At 45.6% G+C, this 19,057-nt stretch overlaps 1 protein-coding gene across 4 annotated transcripts in view; it reads right to left on the bottom strand.

Annotated features, from left to right (window-relative positions):
* The window catches only part of klhl29 (kelch like family member 29), a 224,824-nt gene that overhangs the window by 137,199 nt on the left and 68,568 nt on the right, over nt 1–19,057 (bottom strand). For 3 of the 4 annotated variants that reach the window (XM_030405482.1, XM_030405480.1, XM_030405483.1), the window contains 2 exons: nt 10,104–10,415; nt 4,542–4,682 (listed from right to left, as the gene is read on the bottom strand). In XM_030405482.1, coding sequence (XP_030261342.1) covers nt 4,542–4,682; nt 10,104–10,376 — 414 coding nt within the window. In that variant the 5' untranslated portion in view covers nt 10,377–10,415. The remainder of the gene's footprint in view (nt 1–4,541; nt 4,683–10,103; nt 10,416–19,057) is intronic. The other variant, XM_030405484.1, reaches the window with a different exon arrangement.

Below are 19,057 nucleotides of genomic sequence, written 5' to 3'. Positions count from 1 at the left end.
GATGGGCTGAAGAATTAGATAGAAACAGTAATGGAAGTGCGATGGAGGGCGATAAAAGGCAGGGGGTGATAGCGTGGGAGCGGGGCGCCTGTGACTGTTACTTTTATCAACTGAGCTGCTGCAGAGAGCAGAATAAGCTCCTAATTTCCCAACCCATCTGTGAGCGCCAGAAGACGGGCAGGAAGAAAAAGGAGGACCGAACCCCCGAGACGAACGTGCACTTGTAAACACACCTTTGTTTGTGTAGTGACGTCCGACGCGCCAGTTTCTGCTCAGTCAAAGACCGGCGAGACAATGATCTCTGTGTGCTGCTGGGAGAGCAGATGTACAGTATTGGATGACAACACACTCTCCTCGGCCCTTTCAATATCGCACACTCCCGTTGCATAGTCATTGTGACATAAATAGAGAAGGGCCTCGCATCTCGTCTTTCCCGCAGCAGAAAGAGATTTGAATCTGATATCCGATGACTGCTTATTAGATCGAGCCATCGGGCCGTCAGTTCGGAGCCAGACTCATAAGACAGCCGGTGTGTTAAAGGAAGCTGCTTTCCATTCCCACCCACACACACACACACACACACACACACACACAAGGCAGAAAAAGAGGAGAGCAAGCCCCTTCTGGACCGTCTTCTCTTCTCCTGCCAGGGCTGCACATGCAGTCTTTTGTAAAGCCTGCTGTAACCATCACCAGCCCACCACAAAGCCAGGACCCTGAAAGGTCTCCCTATTTTGGGATATCAACGGTTTCCAGAAACAAACAACCCGTCTCTGCCTGTCCCTGTTTGAGCTCCTCCAAGAGGATTACAAATCCATTTTTGATGAAGCAGATGCACCGGGAGCCGCAGGAGGAGAGAATGACGACTTGGCCCGGGTTTTTCCAGAACCGTGATAGGAAAGACAGGCGGGTTGGATGGATAAACGCGGCGTTCCATTGTTGGTACAAAGGGTCAGCCGGGATCTCAGCCCAGCAGACAGAAAGGCAGACGCAAGGTGGACCCATGAGAGGAGAGGGGGGGGACTGGATGGAACCTGTGGAACATCCTGTCACAGCGAGATTGACAAGGCAGACAAAGATAACACTTGCCTTCGCCTGTTCTCTGACCTGTCGCGTAGTTATCGTCCCACATCTGCCAACTGTTTCATTTTACGCGGGGAGTTTTTTTTCTTCTTTAAATCAAGGAGGCCGCTGTCAATATTTTCTGTTGACAAAAGAAGATGACGGTGTCCTGGCTGTGTGATGAGGAGTGTGAGATTTCTGATAAATCTGTCATCAGATCCATGGCTCCCATTTTCCATCCATCCGATCTCAAATGCCGATAAGAAAAAAAAAAGATGAAGCCTGACAGTTTCCTTTTTACAGTGCCTTTCGCTCTGACAGTTTGACAGTGTGCAGTCCTCATGACTGAGGTGTCTTGTCTGTCTGTCTGTCTGTCTGTCTGTCTGCCTGTCTGCCTGTCTGTCTGTTTGGCTTTCTGTCTGGCTGGCTCTGTATCTCCACACTTGATTAGCAATCACGACGGCATAGCCTGGTCTGATTCCGAAGTGGAAAAAGCTTTAATTCTCCCCACATGGTGCCCGAGACATCCAGACCCCGGTGCAATTGCTCCCCAGTAAACACACAATCACCGCTGCTCATTAACACCGAAAAAGTTTCCATATATCATCTTAAAGGAAAATCACCGCCTTAATCCGCGCTTTGTTCCCCCGAGGTCCGGCTGTTTCCTAATGACTGTTGTAGGAGCCTGACAGCGGATTTGTTTGTCCACAAACATCACGATGATGTTTGGTGTTTATGGAAAAAAAAAAGGAATTAATGCATGACTAATGGAAAGTAAAACAGTGGAGCGGGAAAACCATGACTCGCAGTTCATAAGCTGTCAGACCAATTAAAATCAGGTGTACCCATCTGAGACGAGCTTTGAATATATTCTTGGGAACAGCAATGATCAGCGCATTGTGCCAGGAATTCAGAAACCTGTTTTCAGGGTGAGGAAAAGATCCAATCACCGGAATCAAAAACAGGGGAGTGGTGTTTTTTTAATTCATTTTTTTAAAGGGATATTCCGGTGTAAGTTTAATCCATGGTCTAACACACGGTAAAACTGTGTTACACTCCCTCTCGAGAGATCAAGTTAGCAGACCGCTAATTTATGGAGTTTTATCAACCTCAGAAACGACCGCACGACAACAATACACTGCAGTAAATGGATCCAAATATAAACCGCCACCAAAAAGCCACAAATAATGCTCAGAACAGCACCAAACTTCAGCAACAGTACAAATAGGGTCTCAGCACATAGTCCGGGGCATCTAACCTCCGCTAGCTTAGCTGGATTTCTACTGAAAAGCTGACTAAATTTACCACTCTTCTGCAGCAGCTTCCTGTTGACGGGAAGTCCCGACGAGTCGATTACCGAGTGCAGTAGAGTTCCGCGGCTCATGGATGAAAATGTATGATTATGACTCCATGGAAAAGCAATCAAAGTTCATATGTGTCTTACCTGCCAGTTTATAACAGTTATTATCGAGAGCGGACAGGGAAATGAACGGAATTGAGCATTTCTAACCGCACTCGGTAATCGTCGCGTCAGGACTTCCCCGACCCGGAAGCTGATGGAGGAGAGTTGAAATCTGTTTTTAGCTTTTCAGTAGAAATCCAGCTAAGCTAGCGGAGGTTAGATGCCCCGGACTATGTGCTGAGACCCTATTTGTACTGTTGCTGAAGTTTGGTGCTGTTCTGAGCATTATTTGTGGCTTTTTGGTGGCGGTTTATATTTGGATCCATTTACTGCAGTGTATTGTTGTCGTGCGGTCGTTTCTGAAGTTGATAAAACTCCGTAAATTAGCGGTCTGCTAACTTGATCTCTCGAGAGGGAGTCTAACACAGTTTCATGGTTGTTTAGACCATGGCTTAAACTTACACCGGAATATCCCTTTAAATATTGGCATGTCTACTTGTCGGGGGCGGCTTCCTGTGCGACCACTGAGCGGCCGTCTTTATCCGAACTGACATTTCCCCTGGACAGACGAGACGGAGGGCTGTCAGACGGGCTGACTTTTTAGCGCCGACGTACATTCCGACACATGCACCACTTACAAAGAACAAAGATGTGCAGCAGACCTCTGGCTCCACATATCCAAAATTGCATAACTGTTCAAACACTGAAAGTTAGATAAGAAAAAAAAAGATTATAGAAGAAGACACTCGACTCACCTGCAGGGAAAAAATAAATAAATATAAAAAAAAGCCTCCAGGTTTTACACGACGGCGTATGTATAATGAATGACAGCCGAGGCGGTGAGATAAAGTATTTCTAATCAATCAGTTTGGTCCGCTTCTTAGGGAATTGTCTCCAGAGAGCCGGAATTTGTGACATTTTCACTGTGAATGCAAATGACGCGCACCGAGTCTGTGACAGGATGACAACACGTACAGTAGAGGCTAATAAATCAAATCCAGGCAGCCGAGTGTGAAGATTGTTTACCTTTCTGCTCCTCGGAGGAAGATAAAAGCTAAGTACTTAGGGAGGATTTTCAGTGCGTATTTTTTTATTATTTATTTTTTTCTTCATTTAAGCTAAAATGTCAAGAATAAAAAAAACAAAAACCACACAACTCAAAAATCCTCGATCATTTAGAAATGAGTATCAGCAGTATAAACATTCGGTAATCTATAATCACATTGAGCACATCATCATTTTACGTCCATCAGTATAACAACTGCAGGCGGGCTTGGATGACATTATTTCAAGCTGTGAAGCAACCGTTTCTCTCCCAGCTACGGTTTATGTTTTTTGGCTTTCCTCACAAGGTAGCAGGGGTTTTTCTTTCAGACCCCATGGTGAGTCTGTCTGCCTTGGGAATGTAAAGTTTTCATCTTTCTCGGGTGATGGAGTTTCACTATTTGATAGAACAATTGTAGCTTCCTTCCCTTATCTGAAGCTAATTTCAAAAGCAGCTCTCTGCCAGCCCGCCGCCCTCCCTCCCTCCCTCCCTCCCTTCCTTCTCCCCCCCGTTCTGTCTCCGTTCTGTCTCCCTCATCCAGCTCCCCCAGTGCGCGCCTTCTTAAACTTTAATCATCTCATATTCAATACATTTCACAGTGGCTCGTCACAAGGTTATCCCGGTTTTCAAAAAAGGAGCCTTCGCCTTTTGCGCCTCAACCTCAATAAAGATTCACTGATTTCTGAATCTTCCACCGTATTCATTACCTGGCTCCGTGACACGAGACTGACGTTGGCACTTGATGCAGATTTTAAAAGCCCCCCCCCCCCCCCATGAAAAAAATAAAAGCTCAAAAAAACAAGAGGAAATAAAATGAAAGAATGAAAGCTGATGCACTACAGAGGCGATGCACGGTCGTATCAAACCTTCCTCTGCTGCAGGTGCCTTAAAAATGTTGAATGTTTCAAAGCTGACAAAATACATTTCACCGTCATTCATGCGCCTTGTCTCCGCCAGGAAAAAAATGACACATTTGCCTCGATGTGATTGCAGCAACAAAAAAAAAAAAAGAGAGTAAAATAAATCACTCACGATGGGGATTGCTTTGTGTGCGTTTTCTTTCTTTTTTCTGATTGTGTCAGGGTGAGGCCACGACACCCGCTGTTCTCTGGATACCATGTTGTGTTGGCCGCGGCATGGGGTCTGCTTCAATCCATTGGTTAGCTGACCTGGCTGAAATCAATGACCAAAAAGGCACAATGGGTGATTTTTGTTTTCAAGACGAGCTCTATTGATTGGCGCCGTCGATGCTTGGAAATTAAGAATTTTGCTCTCAAAAGGGCCACAAGAAGTAAGTTTTCACTCTTATCAGACTGTAAACTTTAAACAAAAACAACAACACAACCAGTAGGGACATACTACAATGCATTCAACATGCGTACTACTATGGCTGTTAAACATTAGGTGCATTGGGATAATGGAGTAAGCGGCTAATGTCAAAGAATCTCTGCCAGGTGGCGCGATCTGTCACGTGATGTGTTTCCGTCGAGGCGTGCTCAGCAGAACATAACGCTTCATTTGGCCTTCGCCAGGGAAAAAAAACTAAAACGCTTTAATGGACTGCCAACAGCGGGTTTTCAATTCAGCCCCTGTCAGCCGACGATCAAACGGCAGGACGTATAGTCACTGAAGCCGGGGTAACGCTCCCGGTTGAGGACGACTTTTAATAAACAGAACTGAAGGCAGATATCAGAAATACCCATCTTCACTGTAAACAAGCTGTTGGCCTAGGTGCTACTTTGTTTTCCTGGGAGGAGTGCCGCGCTCGAACTCTGTCTTTGTAGACTGAGTGAAGTGTGCAGCAACTACTGAGAACAATGTCAATGTGAAGCCACAAAGACAACTGTTGACTGGCATTACAAATCCTCATGACTGACTTTGAAGCACTCAGAACCACCCTTTGCAGTTTTCAGGATGTAACTATCCTCTCCGTCAGCACATCAACAAAAAAAAAACCAAAAAAAAAAAAAAAAAAGACCAAAGGAAGGGTTAGGGCTGAAACGAGGAGACTCGCCAATGAGAAAACGAATATCATCTTATAATCAGGCCGACACAAACAAACTCTCAAATACTAATGTATTGTGCACATTTCTGCTTGTTTGCTTTTGATTTTTCAGCTCTTATATGAATTGTTGTCGCAATACTTCAAAAACGCACAGGGTAATCTTTTTGCACCGCTGCGACCTGACCGGAATAACGCGAGGAAAAACTTTGTTTGTTTCCAACGGCATTAAACTAATGAGATGGCTGCAAGCTGAAGGAGAAGCTCATTCTGCAGGCTCCAGACTGCTCAGTACATCAGAAACTAAATTCCATCAGCAAACATTTCAACAGAGAGAAAATGAATGAGATGTGAACAGAGCGAATCAAAAAGCCAGTGATACAGAGAATCGACACAAGCCCACGAGCAAAAATCCCCAAACCAACAACAGTTATTAGTCCGTGCAACTCCTTTGATCAACACATAACTGTCTGTTCTTTTATTTAGCCTTCATTTAGGTTCAGTAAATGTTGGGAAAAATACACAAATTCCGGCAGTACTGCTATTAAATATCAGGGGAGGATGGATTAAAAAAGAAAATTCATATTAAAAAGGGATTAAGCCATGCAGAGAAATTCATATGTTTCAGAGGTTCTATCTGTGGGAAGATACTTTTTCTGAGTAGTATCATGTGTTCAGATAAAAACTCCAGCTTTGGCTCGTTTTTTTTTTTTCCATAAAATCCTCGTCAACACTGAAAAACAGGCGGCAGCGTTAATGTGCAAACATTTCACCCGGCTTAGATCTTTATTTCAGAGGAACTAAATGTTTCCACTGTGACCTCAAGTCACTGTTCTAGTGCGCTTTCTTTATCATGGCAGTCGGAAGAAAATCTGGGGATGTTTGACAGCACAGTTGAGGTTTATAAGCCGAGGGCCATTTCAACACAAGGGAAGTACACATCGTAAAAAGCGTCTGAAAGGAAGTCGTGATAATTATGTGCATTTTTTGCTATTGTGGTATGAGACCATACAGTATATAACATTTTAGAGTATTGGATTAAATCATAATACGGTGTAAAGTGGTGTCTTTTCCTTAGTTTAAAGGCTGCGTTACAACAATCGCTACTAGTTTGCTGACGTCTGGGAAAGCTAACTAGCCGGGTAGCTAACGTTACATTGTTGTTGCCGATTTGTGCACGACAGTTACGCATTTTCACATTATTTCAATGTTGCGTTGCCCCTCGTTGATGCGTATAATGCCGAAAATTAAACTAAAAGCTACGTTGCTTCACTTGTTGGTGCTAATGTGATATCAGTGCAGACTAGCAGGCTTGGCGATTGGGTTGCTAACGTTAGCCTCCGAATCCCCGCTAGTAGTCAGGCAAAGAAACAGTGTTGAATTTACCTTTGCAATAAATGTTGTTGATGAAAGCGAATGATGTGTGAGGGTCTTAAAGTGTTTGTCCATTTCACAGGGGGGATTTCAATCACTACCTCTTCGGGGTAGGGACAGATATTTGATTTTGTAGCCCACTCCTATCATCCATGAAGTGATTTTTTAGGTTTCAGCATATCGAGATGAATGTGTATCGCAACGTAGCATAAAAATGTCACACTATCATTTCATGGCCGCATCACCCAGCAATACAAATAATGAGGTTAAAACACTGTACAAGATGTATATTTTCATCATCAAAGAATTCTTTTAATCTAGTGTTTTTCCATTTTTGTTTATTCCCAGGTCTCTTTTCTTCATGTCTCTGCACGCCTGTACGGAACATATACAGGGTGAAAATCAATCACTTCGTGCCGACATGTTTTTGTTTACCGTGCATCCGTCTTGTCGACCTAAAATTAGCTTGCTTGGCTGCTACCATCCTCAAAAACGTTCTTCTTTTTTTTTTTGCAAATCCAATAAGCCACAACATAAACAACCAGCTAATGTGAACACAGGCCATTTTAATTATCACCTAGTAAATTGAGTAAAAAATGATACTCTGTGGAAAAAGCGCTCTGGATCACACTTAAAAGAGGCAGAATGGCATATAAAAGTCAAACTGGACTTTCCGCTGACATGTACGTATTATGTTTATCAGCAAGAGACAGAGGCTGTGGTTATTAATAACATTGATTTAATGTGTGTAGTGGCTACGTATCCGCGAATACGGCACAAAAACACATAAAAAGTAATTAATGGCCCGGCAGGAGATAACAGAGTATAGCTCTAAATTAAATAAAGTCCGCTGTTCCATGCGGTTAGCTTTACATCAGGATGGACAATGCGACCAGATGGTACATTTCCACTCTCAGCGTTTGTCCGACACACATCCTCACATATGCACGCTGTCGCACATGTGCATTGCACGAGCGCAGCTCCATCATGACAACCACATAACTCTTTACATAATCATTAAAGCTGAAGCAAACCAAACGAAGACAGGTTGGATACAATAAACTGAAACACCTGCTTTTTTCACATTAGGGGAATTGATTCCCGCTTTAGAACACGAAGGAATATGTCCAGGGGTATCGTGTTCAGACACTGTCTCCTGAACATGTCTAGCTATCGGACTGTGTCCCCACTCGGGCCGGCCGTATTTATAAAGAGAGAGTCTCCAAACAGTGGAGATCAATAACGGCCTGTCAGCTTTTTAGTGTAGCCACGGATAGAGCAGAGACACGGGGACCGCGGAGAGAGAGAGAGCTGCATCCGTCCATCAGACTCTTTGTGACCCCCGACTGCTTTGATCGAAGATGACAGAAAGCGAAAGGGAGAGAGAGCAAGTGAGGACAGCTCGGAGGAAGACAGAGAGACGAACTCCTGTGGTACTGGCCCTGCTCTCCAGGCCTCTGTATCTTTTTCTAGGCCATAATTAAAGCGGAGCCCAGACTCGGGGTATTTCCCCTTTTAAGCGTTGCTGGTCTCTATTGCCTGCCTGACAAAGGACTGTCAAAGGCGAGACAAAGTAGAAAAAGGTAAATCCCTGAATAAAGCTACCGGAGAGGCATCTGGGGGGAAGGATCTGCATTATATCTGCTCCGTACTCGCACACACATTCCCGCGTATACAGTACCTTTAAACAATTGTGCATTCACGTGCGAGGCAATGCACCTAATTGCTGTGGCAGCCATTGAACGATGACAATGGCCACGGTGGGAGTTGGCAAGACTTTGTCTGGACGTATGTAATTATTCAGCCGCACAAAAAGGAGGGGCCGACGCGGTGCCAGAGCAGATTTACTATGTCTGTGGTCAGTGCATTCAGCAGGCCGGCTAATGATGTGCACTTACGGGCTAAATTACCAGAGCACTGTTTACCTCTGCTATCAGACTGCAGGCCCCACTGAGAGCGAGAGCCCCGAGAAGGTGAGGGGAAGAAAAAAGAAAAAGAAAAAAGAGGAGCAGTCCAGATGGATCTGCTGAAGTTCAAATTAGAGCAAATGATCTGATAGTGAGGAGGAGTGCTGAGGGAAGATGAATGGTATCCATGGAAGCAGAGGCAGGGGAGAGGCTGAAATGTCTAACTCTTTTTTGGTAAAGGCCCCTCTCTTCACACGCTGCTGACAGCCAGCTAGCTAGCAAATCCCCGGACGAGGGGGTGGAGAACACAAACTGTACGGCTTTTGACTATACTGCTCAGACTATATTCAAGCTGCAGGTTTCCACACAAACATGCAATATAAATATGACATATAGTCCAAAGGGGGGACTATGCGCATATGCTACACTCAAATATTGATCTTTGTGTCACTTGAGGCCTCATTAGAAGTTGATTTATCGTCTACTTTAGATCAAATATCAATGTCTCTATATAGTCTGCATCATTTATACCTAAGCTACACCTACATTAAGAAAAAAAAAAGAGGTTGGGAAGCAGAGATCTTCAGCCGTGCCAGAAATATTCTTCTTTTTTTAACATCTGCTATTAACTCAGGGCTCCTATAATGATGCCTCCCCCCATCCCTTCCTTTTTTTGTTGTTTGTTTCCTTGTTAGGAAACAACACCAGCTCTAACTGTCACTTCTGAAGGGGCACCCGTCTGAGCCACTGTCAGAGGTCATTTACATAATGAAAGAAGAAAATTACAGAGGAGGCAAAGGCAGGACGAGCCTGCCATTTGGCAGAGAGGGAAAATGAAGATGGAAGGAAAATGGTTTGGCAAGAATGGGACATTGGACAGAGAGAGTGCAGAGAGAGCAGCAGAACTGGAGTGAGGGATAAGGGTGGAGGGGTGGAGAGTGCAGGAGGCGGCGGAGAGAGGGAGGGAGGGAGGGAGGGAGAGAGAGAGAGAGAGAGCGGACGGGCTTGAAGGGCTGAGGCAGTTGAACCATGAAGACGGGCATGCCAGCGAGTTGGACAGTGCAGGAACAGTTGGAGAAAGTGAGAGAGGAGAACTGGAGGACAGCCGGAGAGAGAGAGAGAGAGAGAGAGAAGGATGGAGCATGGAGAAAAAGTTGGGAGATTATGTCCAGTTGGGGAGTCTTCAGAGATTAAAAAGTTGACACAGGGAGAGACAAAAGACTGGAGAGAAAGTTGACAGAGCAGGAGCAAACACTGGGACGGTTCAGGGGGAAGCAGGTGTTACGACACCCATCTGGACGGGGCTCTTACCTTGGCCGACGCCGGAGCCACCGATCCTGCTGCCGTGATGCCTCGCTTGACCGCTATGTCGCCGCTCGATGTTGTCACGGCAACTGTGACCGGGGTGGGGAGGAGGGAGGGGATGACTGGGAGGGGAAGGAGCCCCGGACGGTTGTTGCCATTGACAACGGCAGAGGCACAGCTATGATTGGCTCCTCCGTTGTGCAGGCCTGAGGGACGGATGTCTCTCCGATCCCAGGGTCCCCGGTAGTCCCTCTCAAAGCGGTGGTGGTGGCGTGACATCACTTCCTCTTCCTCTCAGAGGGAACAACGGGGGCAGGCCTGCAGGTAATGGGAGGAACGGGGGTATAGGTTAGATTGAAAGTCTGTTATCAAATTCAAGTAGGACATACAGACACCAAAGCCGAGTTTAAAAGATAGAAAAAGACCGAGGGACAAAACACAGCGAGGCGCCGAGTGAATTCGGGAGAGCGCGTGTTGACGCGGAGATGTGAAAGCTCACAGCATCTGCTCCCAACGCACCTGACTGACACGAACACACTGCGGCTCATTTGTTGCTTCTAATTCCTATTCTCCCAGTCATTAACGACGGCTGCGACAAGAGGGGAGAGAAATGAGTGTCTATAAAAAAAAACACCATCAGTGCCACGACCATAAGGAGCTGAAATTTGTTACGTGAGGGACCGAGAGGTTAAAACAATACAACTGAGCGAGACGCAAACAGGTTCCGCGCTCAGTCGAGCTACTCCCGGGGACGGCCCAGCAATATCATGACCTTGCGGTCAAAACTCATTCATCTGAATAGATAAATACCCCTGCAATTACAGCTCATCTCATACATCTAATGGCTGGTTAATTCAATCAGATTGCCCTTCAAGTGCATTTGAGGGTTCTCCCCTTTTCAAACACAGCAGGCTGTGATAGGCTAAGAGGCGACGGCGAGCTGGAATTACATCGGTATGGGGTATGGCGCTATTGTGTAGCATGAGCGGCGTATCACTCTATATTATATCATAAATCAAAGCGGTGCAGGATCTGAGTAGAGAAATCCATCACCGAGGGGATTGCGGTGCGTTGTACTCCTCCTCACCAAAGGCACGTTACGCTTCCCGAGCCCTTGATAACAGATGAAATAAATAAATAACAACCTCAAAACCAGGTTTCAGCGAGCCCCATGCAAAATCCCCCCCCGTCTGTAAGGAGAGAATGACAGCGGATGATAGGTCTTTATTCTGCACGCTGGGGTCTGTCACGCTGCCTCTTGCCTCACAGAGGAGCGTCTTGCCTTGAAATGCCGACTTCTCTGCGTGTAGCTTCCGCGTGTGTGTGTTTGTGTGTGTGTGTGTGTGAGTCTACAAAAGCGGTATGCATGCACAAGTGAATGACTGTGTGTGCATTGGCAGGATTTAATGAGAAGACACATGTTGGAAAACTCCAGCGTTGGTGCGTGAGAGTCTTTTGGAAATATGAAAGGGTCTTTAAGAAAGCTTTGATGCGAGCGATGCACCATGCAGCCTGCGGTGGGAGCACTGGCCCTTCTGCATCTCGAGCTGCTGTGACCGTCCATTTATTTACCATCTAAAAACAAAACACTCACTCTTTCTTCCTTTATGTCTCCCTCTGTTGTGCTCCCTTTCATTCTTTATCCTCATGCATTTTATTCCCTCTCTGAATGCCCCCCCCCCCCCTTCATTTATTCCTCCCTCACACAAGGTCCGCTCTGTCCAAATACGGCAAGCTGATACGCGGCGATAGAGCCAGACGGAGCAAGTAAAAAGCTGTGGGACAACACTCTCACGCTCGCTCCCTCCCTCGCTCGCACTCCCTCTGCAATAACCTCTTCTCCCTCTCGGCAGTAACCCCTTTTAATAACCTCAAATTTTACAACAGAATAAGCTCGTATTATCTCCTAAAAATATTTGACACAGAGAGAGTAACAAGGTCCTAGCGCGGCGGAACAATGGCAGAGCTAGTGCCAGGTAATATTCTCTTATCACACGAGCTCCACACCTCAGCTGAGAAACAAGAGGGCAGAAAATTCCTCCACATAAAATAAAATAAAAAAAAAAAGGTGGGCGCAAAAGGATTAAGGGAAGGGACTTTATCTCCACAAGAGTCGGAATTGGGGGCAGAGTGCATTTGTATTCAAAAAAATCTGTACAATTCATTTTATCTCGTGAATTGGGCACATGCCATTGTGCATCATAGACGGTGCAACAGGGAGCAGATGCAGCCTCCTGCTCTGCGAAGTGCCGTAAACCCGCATTCTTCCTGAAGCCCAGCAGGGGGCGATTGGTTTCAAAAGGCATTCCGACTGTATGTAAGCTTATGAGAAAATAACGCTACCTCTCATGTGATTTATTACCTTGCTAAAACCTAATTAGTTTATTGGCCTCGTCTTCCTCAACACAGCACGATGTTCATTTTGTAAATTATGGTTTATTAATTATTTGGTGAACGACTGACGGTAAAGCCAGGTGTGCTTTAGGAGCACGGCTACCTTGTGATCGACAAGTCGCAACCACCTGCGTGGTCTCCTCAGGTTCTTGCTCCTCCCCGGTTCCACCCTCTTGTCGATATGTCACTTCTGGCTCCAAATAAATACAAAAAACGAGATGGCGATGGCCAAAACGCCCACAGGTAGAGCGCCAACTAATCAATGTCAACGGCTACGACCTCTTTAAAACAGTCTATCCGGTGCGTCTGCTGCGCTCCATAGTCCAGAAGATTTTTGTGATTTACTGCAAAAGCTGTTTAGTTTTTTTTTTGTCTCCTTTTACACTGCCAAGAACAAGGGCACACTAGAAGCAGCAGAAATCCATTACATTATGCAGAGAAGGCATTGAACTAAGTCTGCAAGAGCCCACACAAGATAGCTTTTGTGGGATAACCTTCAGTAAAGGCTGCAAATATACAGCATAGGGAGAAAGAATTAAGTACATGTTTCTTTTTTTTTTTCTCTTTCTCGAAACGTTGTATAAAGGGGACTTTGAGGTCGAAGGCATGTGCCATGTACAAGAATGGAGAGTCTTTGGTTTTATTAAATCAAGTATCAAACTTTTGTTATTGCATCTTCAAGGAACAGGAGGACAAGACCTGGTAAGAGAGCAAATGATGAGTCTGTAAGGACTATGAAGTACGTTGAGGAAGTGTTATAGCGTATATACACCTTTATTCAGGTGGTATCATTCAGTGAGTATACTTGGAAATGTATAACCCAAGGTCTCACGCGTGAATGCCACATAGTTACATGTGGTTTACTGATTGCCCTGCCTGCAGTGGGCACAGTAAAGGACAGGCTACAAAAACAACTTACTGTAAAAGTTAAGGTTACAATGAAGTGACTCCGTGTTAGCAGGAGCTGTCGTGTCCTCAAAGCTTTGTGTTATTAGTGATAATGTCATTGCATGGGTGACTGTTAAATTCCTCATTATATAGAAGTTTATTTCACAGTTCAATATATCAAGTAATTAACGACTTTTAAGGTTGGCGTATCTTCTGATCACGGTTGCCGTGGTGACGAAGTTGTCTCACTGACTAATAAGCGTGTGAAAACACCAGTAATACCCAGCATGCCGATTTCCCACAAGAAAAAACACTCACGATGTGGAAAGTGCTGTTTTTACCGCTGCTGCAACATCTCCGACAGCTGCAGCTTCACATTAAAAGCGTTTTAACTGGTGAAACATGAGTTGACTTTTACTTAGCTACAGGAAATGGGTGAGTTTAGCACCACAGTCGTTCATCAAAAAATGAACCTACCGTGCAAAACAACGGTCCGTTTTCGGCATTTGTTGACAGTGGATCAATTCTAAATTTGTCTTATTCAGCCTGTTGGACTGACGGAACAAGAAGAAGCTGTTAGTTGAGGAGCTGCAAGCGACAGGCTTAATCTCCAACTTGGAGAGGTAACAGACTCATTTTCCGTCATTAAAGTTATCAGGTTCTCTGTTGGCATTGGGTTTAGATTCAAATTACTGCCCAATAGGCGCTTTGGCTTTTTGCTTTGACAACAAATCCTCTGCTATCATCTTGTCGGTCATCTGTCCCCACTGTCATCACGTTATAAGTGAAATGTGACTCCTGGTATTCTGTGCCATGACCCTGCTGCTGGCCCCGCTGTTGCACCGAGCAGAAGTCTGCTGCACTTTGTAATTGCCCGACGTAAATGCATAATTGCAAGCAATCAGTGTATGCCTAACCACTGTGTTTCACCGGAAACACTAACTACCACAACGTCTGGTATCCCTACAATTCATTCAGTATTTAATGTACATGTTAAACAGTTAATTTGAGGTATCGAACCTGCTAAGGTAAAGCCATTTTTGCGATAATTCTTTCTTAAATGTGCTGTAATAAGTTACATATATTTTCATTAGTACAACAGCAGATACTGCGATGATGCAGCTTTTAGAGCACATTTGAAAAAGGTTTAGAAGAACCGTGGAGCCTCTGAGATGTAGGGAAGCAGATCATTGATTGATGTGACAGGGGGTTGCATATTGCACATCAACATGTATCGTGCAGCATTATGTTAAAAGGTTCGTATCCAATCAGTGGATGGACAGGTTTGACATTATCACCTGCTTGATTGGTGTGAACTAAATCTTAAAATACACCACTGTTTCCCCTGACTCTTGGACTAGTTCATTTCTTGACTAAGTAGATTTAATTTAATGGACCACATGCTTTGATATGGTAACTGGGAATATGGTAAAATGCCAGTACAACATATTCTAAAAATCTTGTCCTGCTTACGCAACTCACAGCATTAAAGTGATACCTTGGTAAAGAACATAATCATTGCAGAATTAGCATCTCATGTTATAAAACCAATCTTAATGTCATGATCCATCCTCCGCCTTCCATTGACATAAACGTGGGTTGTTTGAAGTGGTTTATGCGAACGACAAATGTTGATGTTGATACGAGGAGGAGCCTCTCGCATTACCGAGCTTCGAATTCCACCCCTCACTTACCCGGGTGGCATTCTCACAATCTTGGCACAACATTTCAATATGTGCACAATCCTGTAAGTTAATTCCTGTCATCCTTGCACTATGCATGCCAGTATGTACAGAGTAACCGGAGGCTGGCACCTGATCCCCGCAGAACGAGTGTCACCGAGACAAATCCCACTACATTTATGGTCCTCGGTAAACAGCGGGATTTAAGCTACTAATTACAGGCACTTAAATTCCCTCCTTCACAAGAGTGTTTCTGCAACGCCTCCAAAGTCTGCGTGCGTGCCGATCCGTGCGCGTTGTTATATACGAACTCGCATTACCTTGAGGCTGAGAGTGTGTGCCGTGTGCGTCTGCGAGGGGGGAAGTATCAGAGGGTGATAAAAGAAATCTTGCTCTCAGAGGCGCCTGTGGAAACCAACACCCAACACACCTGTGGACTCTGCCAGACCAGATAAACACTCAAATACATCACATCTACAATGACACTTTGCTCTGCGTTGCTCCGCTCTAGGGAGAAGGTGCCAATAAAGATTTGCCCATTTTCTTTCACATCCAATGAAGTCACTGTCAGCCCTGGACAAAACAACAGTCTTTCAGAACGGAGAGATGATAACCTTTGCTGCAAGGCTTGCATGTTAAGCCAAACCTTCTTAAGAGCTTTTTCAATTTCATAAGAAACTAATGACAGCGTTTCAGTCATACCCTACAGCAATTAACGAGGCTCTTCAGCTCCTGCAATCCTGTCAGCGTGTTAATAATCTTACCTGAAGGTATCAGACTTTCCCACGCCAAAATGCTATTTTCTGACGCCGGCTCCGATCTAAAATAGCTGATGACTGAGAATTCTCCGCAGACGGATGAAAATCTAAAACAAATGATTAAAAATCACTAATCCTCTGGTGGAGTAACAACAAGAATCGGGTTTCCAACGGGCACAGAGGAGGCGGAAAAGAAAGTGAGAAACACCGTGTCAGCAATCAAACCTAATGAGCTGACTGACTGGCTGACAGACTGACTGACTGGCATCTCCATTGTGTTGTCAGTCACGTCATGAGTTAAAGGCAGTCAGCTGCAGAGGAGTGTGCGTGCGTGTGTGCGGGTGTGTGTGTGGGTGTGTGAGACTCCTGTTTCAAAAAAAACTGCTATTCTAGCACCGCCGATGCGTCAGAATCAGCGGCCAGCCTACCATGTTCCAGATGCACGTGCAACTGACACCAGAAAGTGAGATGGTGTGGGAGTGTGCGTACGTAACAAAGGCATACATGAGAAACAGAGATGCGGCCCGGGAGTAGAAGAAGAGAAGTAAGAGTGCGTGGGAGTGTGCTAATGTCGCTGTGAGTGCAGGGGTCATCTGTAACTGACATCATCATGACCTCCATCACCATGGAGATGCCCTGCGTGTTCCTGCGAGCTCCCGCGCAGGTCCGTAAGCCCGCATTTTCAGGAGTCCTCGATGACTTCAGATCCCGAGCGGCGGCGGCGGCGTGATTAGCCAAAATAAAAAGTTGTCTGACAGGTGGGAAACGCAAGACGCACACCCTAAAGAACAGCATCTGTCACTCCGAGGCGACACGCAGCATGTCGGGTGTGTGTGACAGAGCTGCGTTAACAAAGCCATGTGGGAATACGCGGGGAGCCGCAGATAGACGTGAGGAAAGAGGGAGTGGAACAGATGGACAGAGCGTGGCAGCGACGGAGAGAGGCAGCGAGACAGTGTGAGCGAGCGAGCAAATGAGATGTAACAGCAGTTGAGAGTGTGTGTGTGTGTGCAGACTGAAATGGAGAGAAGGGTGTTAAGGATGGGATCAGGGTGGGATGGGGCGGGTTGTGTGTCATACTTCTGTTCTCGGGTGTGATGTTTGCTTTGCTGGCACATTCTGCCCTGCGCTCAATACCCTCCCGCCATTCCCCCCACCGCCACAGATACTCCCCAAGAGGAAGGGCTCCATTTCCAATCTGTAGTAGTGTTTACTTATATTGACCCAGTGACAGCCCAGTTTTCACCACACACACACACTCACTCACACACACACACACACACAGAGCCACCTGCTACACTCACAAGTCTGCGCTAATGATCAATTCGTCCATCAGCGAGTACTGATGGGACAAATGAGGGCCGGGGAAAGTAGGCATACTGTAACTTTATGAGGACAAGATATTGCTGTAAATGAGCGGCCCTAAGGGAGACGCCCACAGACAACCTCTAACACACACACACACACACACACACACACACGCACACACACACTCACTCACGCTAAAACTGTCAGACGGATGCCTGCTCGCGCGCACGTAGCATACACACCAATGCAGCTGCACACCAGTAAATGTGCTGACAGTTCCTCCAGGACAACAGAGATATTCATCCTGATATTTAAATAATGGGGGAGACGGTCGGTACAGGAATAGCCCGGAGCAAGGCGAAACAGAGTCTCAGGCTTTTTAAATTCTCCTCCTCGGCTAGAGTCCATACCGCCCAAGACACACCAGATGATGAAGACGCCCTCTGAAATGACACTAATCTCAAAAGTACGCTCTACGCAAAACACACATGGAAATATTTCCTATATTTGAAGATTTTGCATTCAAGCATATTTCGTTTTTCTATTGTTTTTTTCCACCCCCCGCTACTTTTGTGAAATATTGATTGATGAAGCAAACTGATCTGCCAGAAAAGAACCGGGGCTACCTGGGTATTTTTAGCATCCCCCTCTTAAGGACATGTTACAGGAGAAACCGAACTGATGTTCCAGAAGAAGCACAAAGAACAACAGAGCGGAAACTGGAGGAAAAGGCAAACACAGGAAAGGGAAAAATTGGAGTTTTGTGGCTTCCTCTTGAGCTCAGACACTGTTTGTGTGTACGTGTGTGTCGAGGGCAAGGCATGGGGGTTGCAGAGAGGAAGCGAAAAGGGCTCTCTTCAGGGATGAGAAGAAGAAGAGATGAACGCAGCTACCTGCTGTCATGGAAACCAACTCATCTATTGTTGGGATGTATTCCTGGCATTAATAGGTTCAATTAATACGAGCGGAATGAGGGGAATTAGCACTTTGGTACAATTCCTACAGCTCATTAGTGCTCTGAGTGGAATCCAGAGACACCACATAGTCAAGACGTGTTTCAGAAAAATATAGAAAGTCTCAAAACCAGCTAAGGCAACATCCAGAACAGAAATAGCCTTATTACAGGCATACAGGCTGACTTAACTTAAACAGGAACCGTTGGGAAGGCGAATAATCCCGAACCACGGGGCAGGCAACAGTCATTCTGAGCAGATCTAGCACTAATCTGAATCCACCTCCTTATCTCATCCGCCTATTAGAATTTCCACAGAGGTTTCACAGGAGATGATTGTTAGAGATGGCACTTTGTACATTATTCTGACACCTTGATGGATGAAACACTGGTGGGTGATATGCACACACTGCCTCATTTTGCCGGAGACAGACACCTTTCCCGATCGTCTTCCCTTCGATAAAGCGCGCAAGCAAAGGCCATACCATTCGTAGCGAATAAAATACGGGACGTGGTGAATAAAGTAGACAGAGAGAGGAGAAATAAAAAAGGGAACGGAAGCCAAGGGTTATTTTTTTCTTGAGATTAAGAAATATTGCATATACCTGCTCCACTGACAGCAAATTTCCCCGTCAGTGTGCATCAGCACAATTCTTTTAGCCGAGCATTAATAAGTAAAACTTTCTCCAAATGTGAGAGAGTCAGCTGTGTGTTCATGTGTGTGTCGTGCATGTGTGTTTTTGTGGGGGATATGACCTGATGCAAGGGTTTCCAATCTGCTTGTTTGCTGCAGACGGAACACGCACGCGTTCTGTTTTTCACTCTCTGAGAGACAAAAACAACATGGGTCATTCTCTGGTCCAAAAATTGTCAGCCACCCCCCCCCCCCGCTGGCTCCGGCGCGGACAGGAATGACCACGGCCTCATGAAATATTGCAATGACCGAGTTAGTAACACCCTGCCAGCGTTTGGTTCGTC

This window comes from Sparus aurata, chromosome 22 (assembly GCF_900880675.1).
Source record: "Sparus aurata chromosome 22, fSpaAur1.1, whole genome shotgun sequence".
NCBI lineage: Eukaryota > Metazoa > Chordata > Actinopteri > Spariformes > Sparidae > Sparus > Sparus aurata.
Note: the sequence above shows the minus strand (reverse complement) of the source record. Positions and strands in the feature narration are given on the sequence as shown.